At 49.8% G+C, this 15,250-nt stretch overlaps 7 protein-coding genes across 7 annotated transcripts; 4 read left to right on the forward strand and 3 right to left on the reverse strand.

Moving 5' to 3' along the window:
* Window positions 1-53: 53 nt before the first annotated feature.
* Window positions 54-1,013, reverse strand: FMAN_02875 (putative methyltransferase DPH5; the record flags this gene model as incomplete). The annotated part of the gene is made up of 3 exons (XM_041831622.1): window positions 54-657; window positions 705-829; window positions 879-1,013. The coding sequence occupies 3 exons, from the start codon at window positions 1,011-1,013 to the stop codon at window positions 54-56; spliced, it is 864 nt and encodes a 287-aa protein (XP_041682166.1).
* Window positions 1,014-1,523: 510 nt separating this feature from the next.
* Window positions 1,524-2,237, forward strand: FMAN_02876 (uncharacterized protein; the record flags this gene model as incomplete). The annotated part of the gene is made up of 1 exon (XM_041831623.1): window positions 1,524-2,237. One exon carries the CDS (start codon window positions 1,524-1,526, stop codon window positions 2,235-2,237), a length of 714 nt encoding a protein of 237 aa, XP_041682167.1.
* A 567-nt stretch (window positions 2,238-2,804) lies between these two features.
* FMAN_02877 (putative ubiquitin-conjugating enzyme E2) lies at window positions 2,805-3,401 on the forward strand (the record flags this gene model as incomplete). Its single annotated transcript, XM_041831624.1, has 2 exons — window positions 2,805-2,970; window positions 3,037-3,401. 2 exons carry the CDS (start codon window positions 2,805-2,807, stop codon window positions 3,399-3,401), a joined length of 531 nt encoding a protein of 176 aa, XP_041682168.1.
* A 234-nt stretch (window positions 3,402-3,635) lies between these two features.
* On the reverse strand, window positions 3,636-5,144 carry FMAN_02878 (uncharacterized protein; the record flags this gene model as incomplete). The annotated part of the gene is made up of 3 exons (XM_041831625.1): window positions 3,636-4,592; window positions 4,657-4,850; window positions 4,907-5,144. The coding sequence occupies 3 exons, from the start codon at window positions 5,142-5,144 to the stop codon at window positions 3,636-3,638; spliced, it is 1,389 nt and encodes a 462-aa protein (XP_041682169.1).
* Window positions 5,145-6,708: 1,564 nt separating this feature from the next.
* On the forward strand, window positions 6,709-8,461 carry FMAN_02879 (uncharacterized protein; the record flags this gene model as incomplete). Its single annotated transcript, XM_041831626.1, has 3 exons — window positions 6,709-7,367; window positions 7,425-7,643; window positions 7,696-8,461. The coding sequence occupies 3 exons, from the start codon at window positions 6,709-6,711 to the stop codon at window positions 8,459-8,461; spliced, it is 1,644 nt and encodes a 547-aa protein (XP_041682170.1).
* A 1,419-nt stretch (window positions 8,462-9,880) lies between these two features.
* On the forward strand, window positions 9,881-10,946 carry FMAN_02880 (putative carnitine/acyl carnitine carrier; the record flags this gene model as incomplete). Its single annotated transcript, XM_041831627.1, has 2 exons — window positions 9,881-10,220; window positions 10,276-10,946. 2 exons carry the CDS (start codon window positions 9,881-9,883, stop codon window positions 10,944-10,946), a joined length of 1,011 nt encoding a protein of 336 aa, XP_041682171.1.
* Window positions 10,947-11,809: 863 nt separating this feature from the next.
* FMAN_02881 (uncharacterized protein) lies at window positions 11,810-14,044 on the reverse strand (the record flags this gene model as incomplete). Its single annotated transcript, XM_041831628.1, has 2 exons — window positions 11,810-13,856; window positions 14,010-14,044. 2 exons carry the CDS (start codon window positions 14,042-14,044, stop codon window positions 11,810-11,812), a joined length of 2,082 nt encoding a protein of 693 aa, XP_041682172.1.
* Between the last annotated feature and the right edge of the window lie 1,206 nt (window positions 14,045-15,250).

Below are 15,250 nucleotides of genomic sequence, written 5' to 3' on the forward strand. Positions count from 1 at the left end.
CGATAGGACTTTTATCAAAGGCGATACGAATTCATGACGATATTAGCAACCATTCACAGCTGCTTTCCGTACTCAGCTTTCCATAGCCTATCCCACTTCTCCTTGTCAACCGCAAACTGCCGGACGTAGTCGAGCTCCAGCTCGTGTGTTCTTCGGCCAAGGAGGACGAGACTGTGAAGAGGAGGCCCCAGCTCCTCGTCCGTAGAGCAAAGCTCCTCCAAAGTACCAGCCACGAACTTCTCCGTCTTGCCTCCGACGCGAGCAGCGCCAATGGCCAGACTGTCCTTGGTATAGACACCCTCCTTACGCTCATCTTCAATCTCTAGCATCTGTTGTGCACACTGGCCGACAGTCATGTAGCGAGGAGGCTCGTAGACCAGTCGACCTCGGGCCATGTTCTCGAGACTCTGCTCCTTAACCTTGATATCGACCAAGACTAGCGTGTGTAAACCGATTTGACGATTCTCCTTTATCCGATCGTAGAAAGATGCCGGCTTCCATGTATCAGTGAAGAAAACCATGGACACGGTTTGTCCAAAGTTGTAGAGCTGGAGACCGCATGCGCCAATCCCGGACATGATGGAGGCGTTGGGAACGGTTCGGACAGGGATTTCGAGTTCCCGAGCACGAAGAACAAGATCCGTATGAGTAGTAGCACTGCAAGGTATCAGTATACAGCTGCAAGTTGGATCACTAGATCGTACCCGAAGGGATCTCCAACAACAAGGAACGCAACATCTTCGTTCTGCGCATTTCGGAGGATCTCGTCGCTGTTTGACTCGACCATCTCACGGTCAGCTACAGTGATGGATCGTCCATAGTACGATTCCTAGCATAATCAGCATTGGCTCTTGGGTTTAGGGGATGGTTGCATGTACCAAGACAGATTGCTCGACAAGCAAAATGCTAGTATAAGCCTCCAGATAGACCCTGGAGGCTTTCTTGACGACCTCAAGACCCTTGACAGTAATGTCTGTCTCGTCAGAGAGACCAAGTCCTACGAGGTACAACATTGCGATCCTTCTACGTCTGATTTATTGCAGTAGTATTTCGTGGTGAAAAATTGTCCCTGGGTCGCGACTCAAAAAAAGAGATGCCCCGCGGCGGGGTAGTTTTAGCGCTTTCTAAGGTTTGCTGTGACCTCATGCCAAGTACCCCTGTCGCTCTAAAGCATTTCCCGTCTGGCCCGGAATAATTCGCACGGGGTCGGGCCAGGTTTCACACCGGGACGATGTTGCGGTTTCGAGCAAGTCCAAGGCTAATAAGTATATCTTATAGACCCAATGGAAAGCTTTCATATGCGGCGCGAGCATGAATGAGATGGATTACAGCTTGTAATGCAGAAGCAAGAACCGAAATTGCATTTTAAGAGCGTGGTTTTATGTTAGATGCTGTTTTCTTGCCAGTCTCTTTTTCGGCTAGACTTGGTATAAATTCTACCACTATGATCGCGTCCCAACTTTTAACATCCATGATCAGTCTAGAACCTGTACGCTTTGCTCTTCACAAACTGATATAACCCAATGTCCGACTCCAAGAAAGGCGCCTATGATGGCGCGCCATCAGGCGATACCGATTTTCGAAAGACCTACGATCTCGATGAATACGCTGCCAAAGCCAATGAACGCGAGGCAAAAGAAAAAGAAGAGTCCAAGGCGCGTTATGAAGCCAAGCTTGCAGGCAAGAAATACTACAAGCCTCTAACGGGCGACGAAACATACACATCAGCACGCCGGAATGTCATAGATCTCACACAACAAATCGGAAAAACGCAGCTTGTCCCCGGAGGTGCAGGTGTCGGAAAGCGTGGCCGTGGAGCTGGTTTCTACTGTGAGCCTTGCGATCTTACGTTCAAAGACAACAAGCAATACATTGAGCATCTCAACACGCCACAGCACTTGATAAATACGGGACAAACGACTGAAGTCAAGCGCGCGACGGCAGAGGAGGTCCACGAACGTATTGAGTACTACATTCGACGGCGAGACGACCTGGAGAAGGAGAAGCAGACTAGCCTTCACGAACGACTACAGTTGCGAGAAGAAGAGGCTGAGAAAGAAGCCGAAGAGCGGAGGAAGAAGAGAAGAGAGGATAATGAAAGAAAGAGGATCAAGAAGGAGGAGGAGGCAAGGGTGAAGATGGAATATGGAGAGGACGTTCGTGTTGATGGCGAACATGACGAAGACGATATGATGGCAGCAATGGGCTTTACTGGATTTGGGACGTCGAAGAAGTGATGGATATCTAGGTCGTTCAATGATACCCCGCGTTCAACATGGTTTTATATGAAAAGTTCAGTTGGCGTACAACAGTCAAGAATGAAACAGATGGTTGGAGATATAACAACAATAGAGGTCGGTGTGGGTGAAGTCAACACTACCTTACGAATTAAAAGTGAAAGCAATATGAAACAGCATGCATATTCTAAGCGCGACTCATTTCTTCCATGACTCAATAGATGCAAACCATAGCATCCAATGTTGCGAAATGAGCGCCGCATTATTTCACTACCGTCTTTACTTTGCCTTAGGCTAGGTAGGTATCGAATGAATCCATACTATGTTCATGGGATCCGTGAGGCGGGGCTGTTTTCCAGCTAGAGCCCAACGACTCCCCCACCATCCGCCTCTACCAGGATATCCTATAAGGTAAAGTACCTACCTAGGTAGTAATGGATCACGCATCTGCGGACTGATCTTGCAATACATATACGAACTCACCAGCTTCTACTGGCGCCGTCCAACTTTTCTCTCAAGTACCAATCAAGCTAGAACCCTCATCAGCGCCTCGTCCACAAAGACATCATGGCCGCTAGTTCTGCTCCAGCAGCTTCGTTGCTGAAGCGACAACTCAAAGAGATGCAGGCTGGCAAGGATATTCCAGGCATCTCATGCGGCCTCGTAAACGATAACAACATCTTTGAGTGGGAGGTGATGCTCATGATTAGCGACGACTGCAAATACTACGGCGGTACGGCCAGAGCCTAACCTCGCTTCCCCCTCATGGCCTTTGACATACGCTGACCTCGACTTCTAGGAGGCAACTTCCGGGCTCGTCTATCCTTTCCGTCGAGTTACCCTCACATGCCACCTTCACTCACATTTCAAGACCCGATTCCTTTCCACCCGAATATCTACGAAAACGGCAAGCTCTGCATTTCCATCCTCCATCCTCCCGAGGAAGACGAATATGGCTACGAAGCAGCCTCTGAACGCTGGAGCCCTGTCCAGACACCCGAAACTATTCTTCTCAGCACCATCAGTCTTTTCCACAGCCCCAACGACGAGAGCCCTGCCAATGTGGAGGCTGCACGTATGTTCCGCGAGGAGAGGGAGGGCAAGAACAAGGATTTCCGAAGACGCTGCAGAAAGTGCGTGAGGGAGAGCTTGGGAGAGGATTAGAAGTCGGACTGTTCTCTATATATGTGGCTATCATGGGAGTGCGAAGCATACGTGGGTTGGCGTTAGGTGGTTGGAACGCCTTGCGATGGTCATCAGCGTTCAGGCGGTGTCATGGAGCCTTGGACGTATTTTACATCACGGTTGAGCCATTAGTGAAATAGTGACCCTTCCTATTGTTGCACAGGAACCTTACGATGGATTTTCGTTGCTGCTTTCCTTCTCGGGTTGCAATATCTAAATGCTCTCTTCACCAACAAGCCCAATGACTTTGCCAACTACGCGGTCCCATTCCTGATCCCACCTCAGAGAGCCCTCACTAACTGCACCCTTCTTCAAACGAGCCAGCTCCTCTTGTCCCGAAAAGCTCAGAAGTCTCGCGAGAATCTCCGCCAGTTCTGATGAAGTTTCGAAACCACAACCATTTTGACCTTCCTTGACTAGCTCGCTGAAGCTCTCAAAAGCCGAGTATGCTGCGACGGGGAGACCAGCACCAAACATGTCCACCACCTTCATGGGAAGATCAACGCCCGAGCTGGACTTGTGCAGCGAGATACCAAGGTCTGCCGAAGCAAGAAGTGAAGCATAGTCCCTGGTGGAAAGCCACGCTGTTATGATACGAACGCCAGGTAGTTGACCACCCTCCTGGAGTGTCTTGATTTTTTCAAGATAGAGTTCTTTTTGCGGACCTTTACCGGTAATTATAGCTAGGATGGGTGAGGCCTCGGCGGAACTGGCATAGGAGACGAGAGCATCCAGGAGCAGACCAAAGTCCTCGTCTGGCGTCCAGGAAGTGCTACTTACGATGAGCCGCACTGCTCCATCGACAATATCCTTGGCAATGTCTTTAGTCTCTGCAAGTCGAGACAAAAAGGCCAGACGTTTTATAGTAGAGAGAATAGGTTGAAACACCTGGGCAGGTCGGTCATGAAGTGTGAGGACAGAACGCTTCAGGTTGAAAGGCCTCTCTTTGAGCTGACGGGCCATAGCATGGGTGACAGAAAGGTTGATATCTCCTAGATAGCGTCCGAAGCCGGTTTCATACCAACGGTACACAGGAACCAATGGCTTAACATACCACTTCCCTTGCGCCAGAATGGTGTAGCCATAATTATGCCAGTCCACTACAAGCTTACTGCCTCGTAGAAAGGAAACCAAGAGTGCAACATGAAAAGTTGGAATCGAGGGAGGGTTCTTGGGGGGTTGTCAGCTACCTTGAAGCTAAAAGAACTGTGAGTATGATATCATATCAACTTACTTGAATGATGATCCATTTTGCAGCAGGAGCATCGTACATCAAGGTACTGAACAAACCCCAGAACTGCCATAAAACCTTGAGAGGAATGTTGAGAAAGAATGGCAATGTCCCCCATTGAAGGACCTCAGGTTGTGGTGGGAGTGCATACATAGTAACGCGAGGATTGCCGATAAGATCGGGGTGTCTTGAAGTTTCTACCCAGTGTTAAGATGTGCACATAAGTCGCGATATGCAGGTGATGGAACCATACCTTTGTAGCCCACGATATCGACATTTCGACCATGTTTGGCAACACTCAAAGCATGGTATTGCATGCGAGGACTGCGCCCGACGTCGCCGACGACAAGAATCTGAATATGATCATCTTCAGGTTTCTGAGAATGCTGATAGCGAGTAGGGATAAGGATCGCAAGACCACGTATCAGCCATACCAGGAAGACACAGCTGAGAGCGCCAGCAAAGACGGAGACAATAAAAGCGGCTGACATGTCAATAAAGGAATGAATCGGCAATCATAACATGTCTTCGAGACTAATATGAATCCTTTTGGTGGTGCCCGCAGCAACCAGCTATGGGCGTTGTTGGAGTTGAGTTGGCCAAGGCCAAGGCCACCTTGCACTCACTGGTAAAATGGATTCGAGGTTCCACAGGCCAGGATGTACAGGTGCCGACGGTAAAAAAGACAAGGCAAGATAGCAAAACAAAGCGATCTCGATTGAAGCTGATCCTAGAAGACGATCAAACATAGAGATCAGTAAAGAGTATATTGACGCATAAGGTAAGGGAGAGTTGATGGGGCAAAAAGGTGTCCCACTGGTGAACAACGAAGGCTTTGTGTATCATTCCACTCTCAAACTCTCAAAGCCATCACCAACTGCTCTCGTCTAACGTCAATCCAAAACAACAAAGGTAAATTTCTTATGCTGTAATGGAGGGAATATGCAGTCTAGTGAGCAATACATTCGTCTCAATTAAGGTGCTGATTGTCATAGCTGATGTCTCTCTGCCAAGCAAAGCAATCTACCTTGGGTGATGCAAGCAAACATCCAATGCCTTTGAGACCTGATCAATTTCCTACTATGCATCGTAGTGCTAGGTGGTCACAAAGCACCTAACCTTAGTTTTTGTTAAATACTTACCCAGAATTGTCCAGCCTATTTGCGCTCATACTTCCTGGCTGGGTGTACATAATGCAAAGCATACAGACGGGCAACGGGAGATTATCTCAAGACGAAGTTCAGGGGTTGAGATGCAACTCTGCTGCGGGGTGTGATAGCATTAGGCCTAAAAAGCGAGCTTGAGCATCAAATGCACTAACTCTTAGCGGAAAAGTAACCGCATGCAGGGGGGGACGCCAAACTTTCCAGCGCTCAGCCAGTCAAAACTGGCCCTCCCCTAGCAATCCCCGGCCAAACGACAAGGCCATGAGGGCCAACCAACCCATGATGTATCAGAGGATCAGGAAGGAGCAAACCCAGATCAACAATCAAGTGACTTCAAAATGGTATCAAGACTTGGCGAACCCAACAGCCTTAGCAACTCTTTCACCGACTAAGATCAAATCTTCAGCAGGATCAAATAGCTCGACTCTAATCCACCGATCGAGTCATTAACTTTCCTTTCCCTCTCTCAGCTGTTTCCATCTTGGGTCTTGATCCTCTTGGCTCCCCGTCGATCGCTGCTCATTCGGGTTGTCACTTTTAGCTCCACGTGCTGGAGTCTCCTATCTCTAGTCCGCCACAACCACCACGGCTCTTCACGCCTCCCGCGTCTACTCTGAAAAGGATTCTAGACGTCCCGCGATCTCTGTTTCTCTTGCCTTTCTGTATCCGATACCGTACAGCTGCTTGCGACGCGCCCGTTTCACAAATTCAATTTTACGCTCGGCTGATGACGTTGCGATTGGCCCTAGGGGAGGTGTAAGGACTCTCTTTGAAATCGCAAACACTTGCGCCGATATCCGATCACCGCCCTCATTGAGCGTCGTCTCCGTAACTTGATTCAGGACCGAACTCTTGACTTGAGCAACCATCCTGAGTTCTATAAACTAACATGACGTCCTCATACGTCCTTCCGACTTCCACTCTGCCGCATGCGCATCAGAACCATATGCATTCACACACGCGAAGTCATTCTCAATCGTCGTTGAACAACCTTAGACGACAATCGACTTTCTCCAACGGGAGCCTTCCATCAGTACCCGACGAAGACCATAACCACGATGTTAGCCATGATTGTGCGGATGGAAACGGAAACCATTCTGCGCACTCCCACAACCCGAGCATCCACAAGCATGGACACAGACGCTCCCGCATGTCCAACTCAAGCGCAACTATTGCCCGCGAGAAACTCCCTCCAGCCCCATTAAACACATTGGAGGGCTGGACAGAAGAGAGAACACCGGGAGGCAAGAGCATACTTACACCAGGTCCCGAATCGGCCAATATGACTTATTCTCCTCCGGAATTTCCCCACGAGCATCATGACCACGGCCATCACGATCATTCCCACGACCATTCGCATTCTCACAACCACTCACATAATCATGACCATAGCAATCATTATGGGCATGATCATGGCCATCCGCATGATGATGACAAGGGCAAAAGATCATTATTCACCCGGATGATTTTGCCGTATACAACAAGATTTCCTATTTTGAATGCTATCTTGATCGAGAAGGATTCCAGGCGTATTTTTTACTTTATGGCGTAAGAGAAACCGCATGATTTACCTGGAATGTTTGGTTAATTCAGATCTCCGTCTAGGCTCAACTTTTCGTTCATGGCCGTACAGGCGTTTTATGGCTACGTCACAGACTCGCTTGGTCTACTGAGCGACAGTATCCATATGTTCTTTGATTGCGTGGCGCTCATGGTGGGCTTGTTGGCTGCTGTATTGAGCAAATGGCCGCGAAGCCAGAGATTTCCTTATGGCTTCGGCAAGATTGAGACATTGAGTGGGTTCGCCAACGGTATCTTGTTGATGTAAGTAACTTTCGGCACATCTGCAAGCCCGTTATTAACTTATTGGGTGTAGGTTACTCAGTGTCGAAATTGCCTTTGAGGCTTTTGAACGGCTGTGGGAGGGAACTCAAACAAAGCGATTAGGCGAGCTCTTTATTGTGAGCACTTTGGGTCTTCTTGTTAATCTGGTTGGAATGATGGCCTTCGGTCACCATCACCACGGACATGACCATGGACACGACCACGGGCATTCTCACAGCCATGATCATGGTCATAACCATGACCACAGCCACGGCCACGGCCACGACAACGAGAATATGCACGGCATTTACTTGCATATCCTTGCCGATACCCTGGGCAGCGTGTCGGTCATCGTATCGACATTATTGACGAGCTTATGGGGATGGGCCGGATGGGATCCGTTGGCCTCATGCTTTATTGCTGTTCTGATCTTTCTTTCATCCAAGCCGCTAGTATATTCGTCAGCAAAACGGCTGCTGCTAAGCATTCCAGAGGATACAGAGTACAACCTTCGAAACAGCTTAGGCGGTATTCTGAATCAACGAGGAGTAGTAGGCTATTCGTCGCCAAAGTTTTGGAGGGATGATCACAGCGCTAGCCCTAGTGGTGGGAAGTTATTAGGCGTTGTTCATGTAGTGGCAGCAAGAGGAGCTCCGTTGGAAGACGTTCGAGATCGAGTTCGCGAATATCTCTTGAGAGAAGGGGCAGACGTTGTGGTGCAAGTTGAACGAGAAGGAGACAACAGCTGTTGGTGCAGTAGACGAGGAATCCCAGCACCACCAGCAACGCCCACATTGACATCAGCGAAGGTATTCTAGAAGTCGAGTTTCAAGTTGGCATGAACAGTATGAAAGAGGTGGGAATGTACAGTGAAGGGGAGAAGCATTGTCGCGAGACGAAGTGTAAGACTTGCTTATATCAAAGAGGGACAGGTGTTTGTCGATTTATTTGCTGAAGGATATTACGTTGGAATAACGGTAGCCGCCAAAGAGAAGAGACTGGTAAATGGGTCAATACCGTTGCCAGTTGGGTTGTCTTGGTGTTCTCAGGCTATGAATGCCTGGAATTGGCCAACAAGGTCATTCATGGGGCACGTGGAGGATCACATGTATCATTATAATAGGTTTTACTTGGATTCTCATCATGGAGACAGAAACTTTAGAGTAGAGGGGTAAGACAGGTGTATATCCAGCAATAGAGCAGGCTTCAATCACTATTCACATCTTGCTTGCTATATCTGTAGCTCGTGATCAGGCTATAATACCAGTAAAGGTACGGAGTATAAGTATTGCGGTCTGCAACTTTGCATGTGATAGTCAGATGCAGGAGATGGGGACTGTGGGGCTCTTCTCCAACTGAAAGAGCCTAATCTGACCTGAAGATCTGGTGTATGACCTCACTTGACCTTATTTGAGCCCTAGATGCAGAGCCCCTAATCCCGACTCAATTCCGTCTGCCCGGGCTGTTGTAGCAGTGTAACCACATGCTCTGCAGTCAGCGCACTGCATTGCATTGTAACTGACATCAGCTTCCCAGAGCAATGAATGATATGCCGGCCTCTGGTACCCCACGAAACTCGGTCCTTTTCCATGTGGGGGAGACAGAGACTCATGATGCGCCCCGCGAGCCGAAGCCGAGGCAACAAAAAACGAATAGAGCCGGGACCGGGGCTCGGGGATCGGGGGTGAGTGAGAGATCATTGCCCCGGAAGACCGAGGGGGAGTTGGAGAATTAGATTTACTAGCTGTATTACTTACTACCCAGTGAGTTTTTTTTTTTTTCGGGTTGACAATTACTATTTATCTCGCTGTTGAAAGGATAATAATCAAGCAAAGGGATGCACTTAGACGTGAAGAAGCTCCATAGCAGAACCTCAGGTCAAGCTCGTACCGATCGAATAGCAGCTTAGAAAATACGCCTGTGACGTGCCCGATCAGATCTTGATTAAATAATATATTCCCACCTCTCACTATCCCTCCCCTCTCTTTTTGTTTACACCTTTTCTTTCTTGTTTAGTATCCCTATAGCTCTCTATTTGACTTGCATCATAAGCTCTTGGTTACAAGCTACACCCTCCCCTCGGCCGAGACCACCCCACACTCTTATTATCCCACTCCCGTCCTCCACATTCCATATTCCGAGGTTCATTTTGTCAAAATCCAACATAAACCCTTCCTTCACCTCGCCTCTCAGAGTCTCCTCCTTCTCGGCCATCCTCCCCCTCCAAACTCTTCACAATGTCCTCCGCCGATACCCCCGACTCCGCCATCGAGGCCCGTGTCGTAGACAAGCTGAAGACCATTGCGCCCACTCCTGAACCAAAAGATGACTCCAAGGCCGGCGCATCCTCTGGCCTCGCTCAGCAGCTCCGCGCCTTTGCGGCTGGTGGTTTCGGTGGTCTCTGCGCTGTCGTAGTGGGACATCCTTTCGATCTTGTCAAGGTCCGCCTTCAAACCGCCGAGCGAGGTGTTTACTCCTCTGCCATTGATGTTGTTCGCAAGAGTATTGCTCGCGATGGCCTGCGAAGAGGTCTTTACGCTGGCGTAAGCGCGCCTCTTGTCGGTGTCACACCTATGTGTACGTTGTAATCCCTTTTCAACTCCCCATGCCGTCAACTGACCTAGCTACTTAGTTGCTGTGTCCTTTTGGGGTTACGACCTCGGCAAGCAAATCGTCCGAGGTGTCAGTGAAGTCCCCGCCGAGGGTCTCACAATCGCCCAGATCTCAACCGCCGGCTTCATCTCCGCCATTCCCATGACCGCCATCACAGCACCCTTCGAGCGCATTAAGGTCATCCTCCAAGTCCAGGGTCAGAAGCAGCTTGCTCCCGGCGAGAAGCCCAAGTATAACGGAGGCGTTGACGTCGTCCGCCAGCTCTACAAGGAGGGCGGTATCCGCAGCGTCTTCCGCGGCAGCGCTGCTACTCTCGCCCGTGACGGCCCCGGTTCTGCTGCCTACTTTGCCGCCTACGAGTACATCAAGCGAAAGATGACACCGATTGATCCCCTCACTGGAAAGCCCAGCGGTCAGCTCAGTCTCAGTGCTATCACATGCGCTGGAGCTGCCGCTGGAGTTGCCATGTGGATACCTGTCTTCCCCATCGATACGGTCAAGTCTCGTCTGCAGACCTCGGAGGGTAACATCTCCGTTGGCAGCATCGTTCGTGAGCTCTACGGAAAGGGTGGCGTCAAGGCGTTCTTCCCAGGATTTGGCCCTGCCCTTGCTCGTGCTGTGCCCGCCAACGCTGCTACTTTCCTTGGTGTCGAGCTGGCTCACCAGGCCATGAACAAGGTCTTCGGCTAGATGCCATTGCAAAGAAGTCGAAGACGTAAAGCGTTATAGGCATAGATAGGAAAAGCTTGCTTTCGGATTTTTCAGGGTTTCGACACGGGTTGTTGACCATCGGACAAGGTCACAGCGGATGGATGGCGTTGGTTGCTGGGCATGACGTGAATTGTATTTTCCCATCGGCGGTGGATGCGCATTTCAAGCAGAATTCGAGCGCTGGGCATATCATTTGTTTTACGCACATAGATCATGAACAGCTAGATCGTGTTATTGACTTTCTGTTGTGACGGATAGATGAATCAAAACATAATTACACGCATCCACCAAGTGCTTTACTTAGCTCGTCACGAACAGTGGCCGAATGAAGTGGTGAAGATGAGAGTTGGTGTTCACTATCTAAACAAAATACATTTGAGCAATCTTGGGCTCTTGACGGCGATTGTGCCTATAATCCTGGTATCGCTATATGCTATCCCACGTACCAGAATACATTGCCGCCGTTTTCGCCGTAATAACCGTGCGCCAGATCCCAAAGTGTAAAGCAATATGCTCTTAAGCAACTCAATGAAACATGTTGTTCTTGTAAATTCATCCCTTCCCTAGGTATCAATCCTAATGCTAATAGGTCCGGCGTATCATTGCTGCGCTCCATTTCATGAGTGGATAGTATCCCGCCAGTTCGCCGATGCCATGAGTAAAAAGACAGATCTGCCTGTCGTTGAGCAAGTAAGAGTAAACGACGAGCAGGAAGCAACCCGCGCTGAAATAGTATAAGGCGAAGACATAAATAACGTTCTGCTCTAGTCCTCGAGAGAAGAGGATATCTGGGTCATCCTGTCAAAGGGCAAGTATAGTAGGGTATCAAAGAGAGTCGAGCGTTAAGCGCGCTCGGTAGTCGTCCAACGTCGTTTTGAAAGACTCATATCGCGGAAACGTTCGGCCTCGCCAGGAGGTCGAGGAAGACCCCACAGTCCGCCCAGACCATCTCCAAGTTGTCCAATATGAAGCTCTTCAGCGGGCTTGTCGAAATCGTGCAAGATATCTGTCTTGATTCTGATAGGGGCTGAGAGAATAGGACCTCGGGGTGTGGCCTTTGGAGTAGTCTCTCCGCTAGGTGGGAACGAGAACGAGGAGAGTGAGGTGATGGCTGCGGGCGGCAAACTCATAGATAACGAGTTTGTAGAGTTAAGTTCAAAGCGTGAAGAAAAAGATGATTGCGTAAATGAGTTCGAGGTAGACATGGCAGCAGAAGCTTGGGCTTCTCCCTTGTTGTCCTCCGGAATACCTTTAAAACGGCTGAAGTTAGGCAGCACAGAATCGAAGTCCTCCTTGTCGGAGGCATCATCACTACCGTCATCCATCAGTCTAAGAGACGAAGGCCCAGGTGTCCAAAGGCCGAACGAGGATGTATTAGCGCTCGGAGAGTTGCTCCTTGAGCTTGATTCGCCCGTTGCCGTGGCAAGAGCTGGTCCTCGGTTCAGTGGCCGCTGTGACCCAGAAGTTCGACGTAAAGACGATCCCACAGTTGCACTGGCCGAAGCACTACGGCTGCCCATGGGAATAATAGGGTCGGAATAGACGAAAGAACCAATGAGTGGGCCGGGCCCGTCAGTACTGCTGATGCTGGGATTGCGGCCGCGGATAGCAGCAGGGAAACCGTCAGCTGAAGTTGATCGGGAGGAGACTGGAGTCGAGGTTGTTGAGCGCAAATGTTCTGTGCTTGCAGACATGCGAATATCGTACATCTGATGGGGAGAGACATGGGGTTCAGAGTTTGGCGCTTCATTCGCTGATGCAGCCAGGAGAGTGTCGTAGTCGGCATCTTGTTTTCGAACTGCCATCGTGATGGATGCAATTCCAACATCCATAAGAACGGGCTGATGAGTAATAGCACCGATGAGAGCATTGCATCCAGCTCCGTGAGATACAAGAATAACAACAGTCTCTACATCCTCGTCTTCAGAAATCGAGGGGTCATGTGTGTCATTCTGTGAAGTTCCGGCAGCCTGCGTTACCATCTCATCAGGCGCATCAGTCGTAGCGTACCAGTCCACCATCTTCTTTAGACCCCGTCGAAATCTCTTGTGCATGTCTGTCCACTCTTCTCCAAGCTGGCCGCCATCCCCAAAATCCAGTGGAGCTCTCATGGAATCCCATTGGTAATCTACCACAACGCACTCGTCACGCGCGTGGGCCACGAATCCGTCGGGGATCTTTCCGGAACTCGAGATAGCATAGTTCGGCTTTGGGACTGTGTAGCCTTTCTTTTCCATCTGAGTTGCCAGCTGTCCAGTTAGAGCCGCAGCCATAGCGGACCCTGTTGAACCTTCCACTGCAGACCCTGATCTCAAGGGACCAAGAGAGGGACTGGCGGCAGGAGATCCGTTCCAGAGAGAAGCATTAGAGCCTCTATGAGGCATCGGAGTGGGAGCGGGCGCAGATGTCAGTGCACTGTAGTCTTCGCGTCGCAGGAGCTCGGCCTTTGCACTTCCAAGCATGAGGGCGGCACCAGGTGGTGGGGTAATCTGTTCGAAGTACTCGGGAGACAGCCATTCTCCAAGAAAGGAATCCAGACGTAATATTGTAGATCGAAAGTGTTTTGGTGGTCCCGTTGCTGAAACGAATATGTCGTTCGGACGGTGAGGCGACTCATGGGGAGTCTGTGCAAGACCAGAGCTGATGCCGATCGATGTTTGAGCGCATCGTAAGAATGGCGAGCTATGAATGACTACCTTGAATCTACGTCGCTTTTTTGTGCCTTTCGAAGTCGTCTCGTACTCGTCTTTCGCTTGTTCGAGAATACTGGAGATTTGGTTGCCGACAGCTCTGGCTTGAAGCCAGCCGCCGTACGTCAGAGGAGGATCATATGGTGTAGGGGACGAAAGATGCCATCTCTTGTCAGCAGCGTCAAGGCGGTTTCCGTGCCTAGAATAGAGGTCAGTTGAGCTCTGTAATCAACATCATGCCTATACTGTCATGCTGCTGTACGCATACGCACACACAGCGCTAGGGCTACGCGATCTGATTGCGACGATGCATCATGATGACAGGGGTCTGGAAAGGCAGCTGAAAACGTACCTGACGACAAAGATGTAGGCCGGCGTACGGCCCATGGTCAAGTCTTCAACAGAGGCGAAATGGAGACAAGCCGTAGCAGTGCTGAGACAGCAAAGACCTCGACAAGATGAAGAGAAAGATTTGTCAGTTGTTTCAGTGGAAAGAAGAGTAAGGTTGGATTGAACCGAATAAGAGATGGAGGCCAAGGGGGTAGTCAAATACCCTGGCGCAGGTCGCACAGTTAGTTTGGTTATTTTAGATGGAGCTTGTGCAGGCGCCCACTATAAAACCGACAGCACTAGGCAGGGCAGTGTAAGTACTGTACCCAGACCCAGGCACGCACCTTCAAAGAAGCCTGCCTCCACTACAAAAGTGGCCGATTTAGGCTCCCCGGCGTTTTTGGCGTTTTGCCTCTGGGGGTCGAATTACTCAAATCAGATGAGACGGAAGAGGATAACTCAGCCAAAGACTCATATGCACGCCACGGTCCAGAAGGTCTACCGGTACACAACGCAGAAGCAGGGAGCTCAACTAGGATCGATTCTTGTGTGGCTGTTTAGCAGGTGACCAGGGGTGGTTGGTCCCTTGGAGCCGGTCTTGAGGTACCTGGGCTCACCTCAGCGAGTCACCGTCGCACGGCAGAGGTTGACCTGAGGTGAAGGAAGAGACAAAAGGCAGGGTCCTTGAGCCGGGCGTAGCATACACCGTGTCACTCCGGATAGTACTCCGTAGGAGATAAGATGAGGCGGAAGAGAAAAGGAGTATCCGTATGTGGTGTTTCGATTTTGTTAGACTTCGGAAATGAAGATAGCCTTTGAAAGAAGGGAAAGTGATAGGAGGAGTAAGAAGAGGAGTAGAAGAACATAAAGCCAGGTAATAATGAGTACTACTTTTAGCAACAAGTTTGAGACTTCCAACACTCCAAAATCGAAACACGACACACACGCACACACACACCTTGCACCTTGATCTTACTCCTCACCTTGTCAACCTACCCAGCTAGAGACCCAGACCCAAAGGAAGTGTGCATCCAATGCATTGCATTTGGTCTTCGTGTTGTGTTACGACAAGGATTGCGGAGCAATGTCAGATGCTTGCTACTAGGTTGTTAGTTGTGTATAAAAACCATGGAAGCTTTGGAGTTTCACTATCAGCCAGCCTTACAATCAGGAATTAAACAGGTCTCGTCAAGTGCCAAGTGCCCAGTCATGATCGGAGAGTTCTGTCAAAGAGAACTGAAACCAAACGATAATTGGCATTGA

The sequence above is a fragment of the Fusarium mangiferae genome (assembly GCF_900044065.1).
Source record: "Fusarium mangiferae strain MRC7560 genome assembly, contig: FMAN_scaffold006, whole genome shotgun sequence".
NCBI lineage: Eukaryota > Fungi > Ascomycota > Sordariomycetes > Hypocreales > Nectriaceae > Fusarium > Fusarium mangiferae.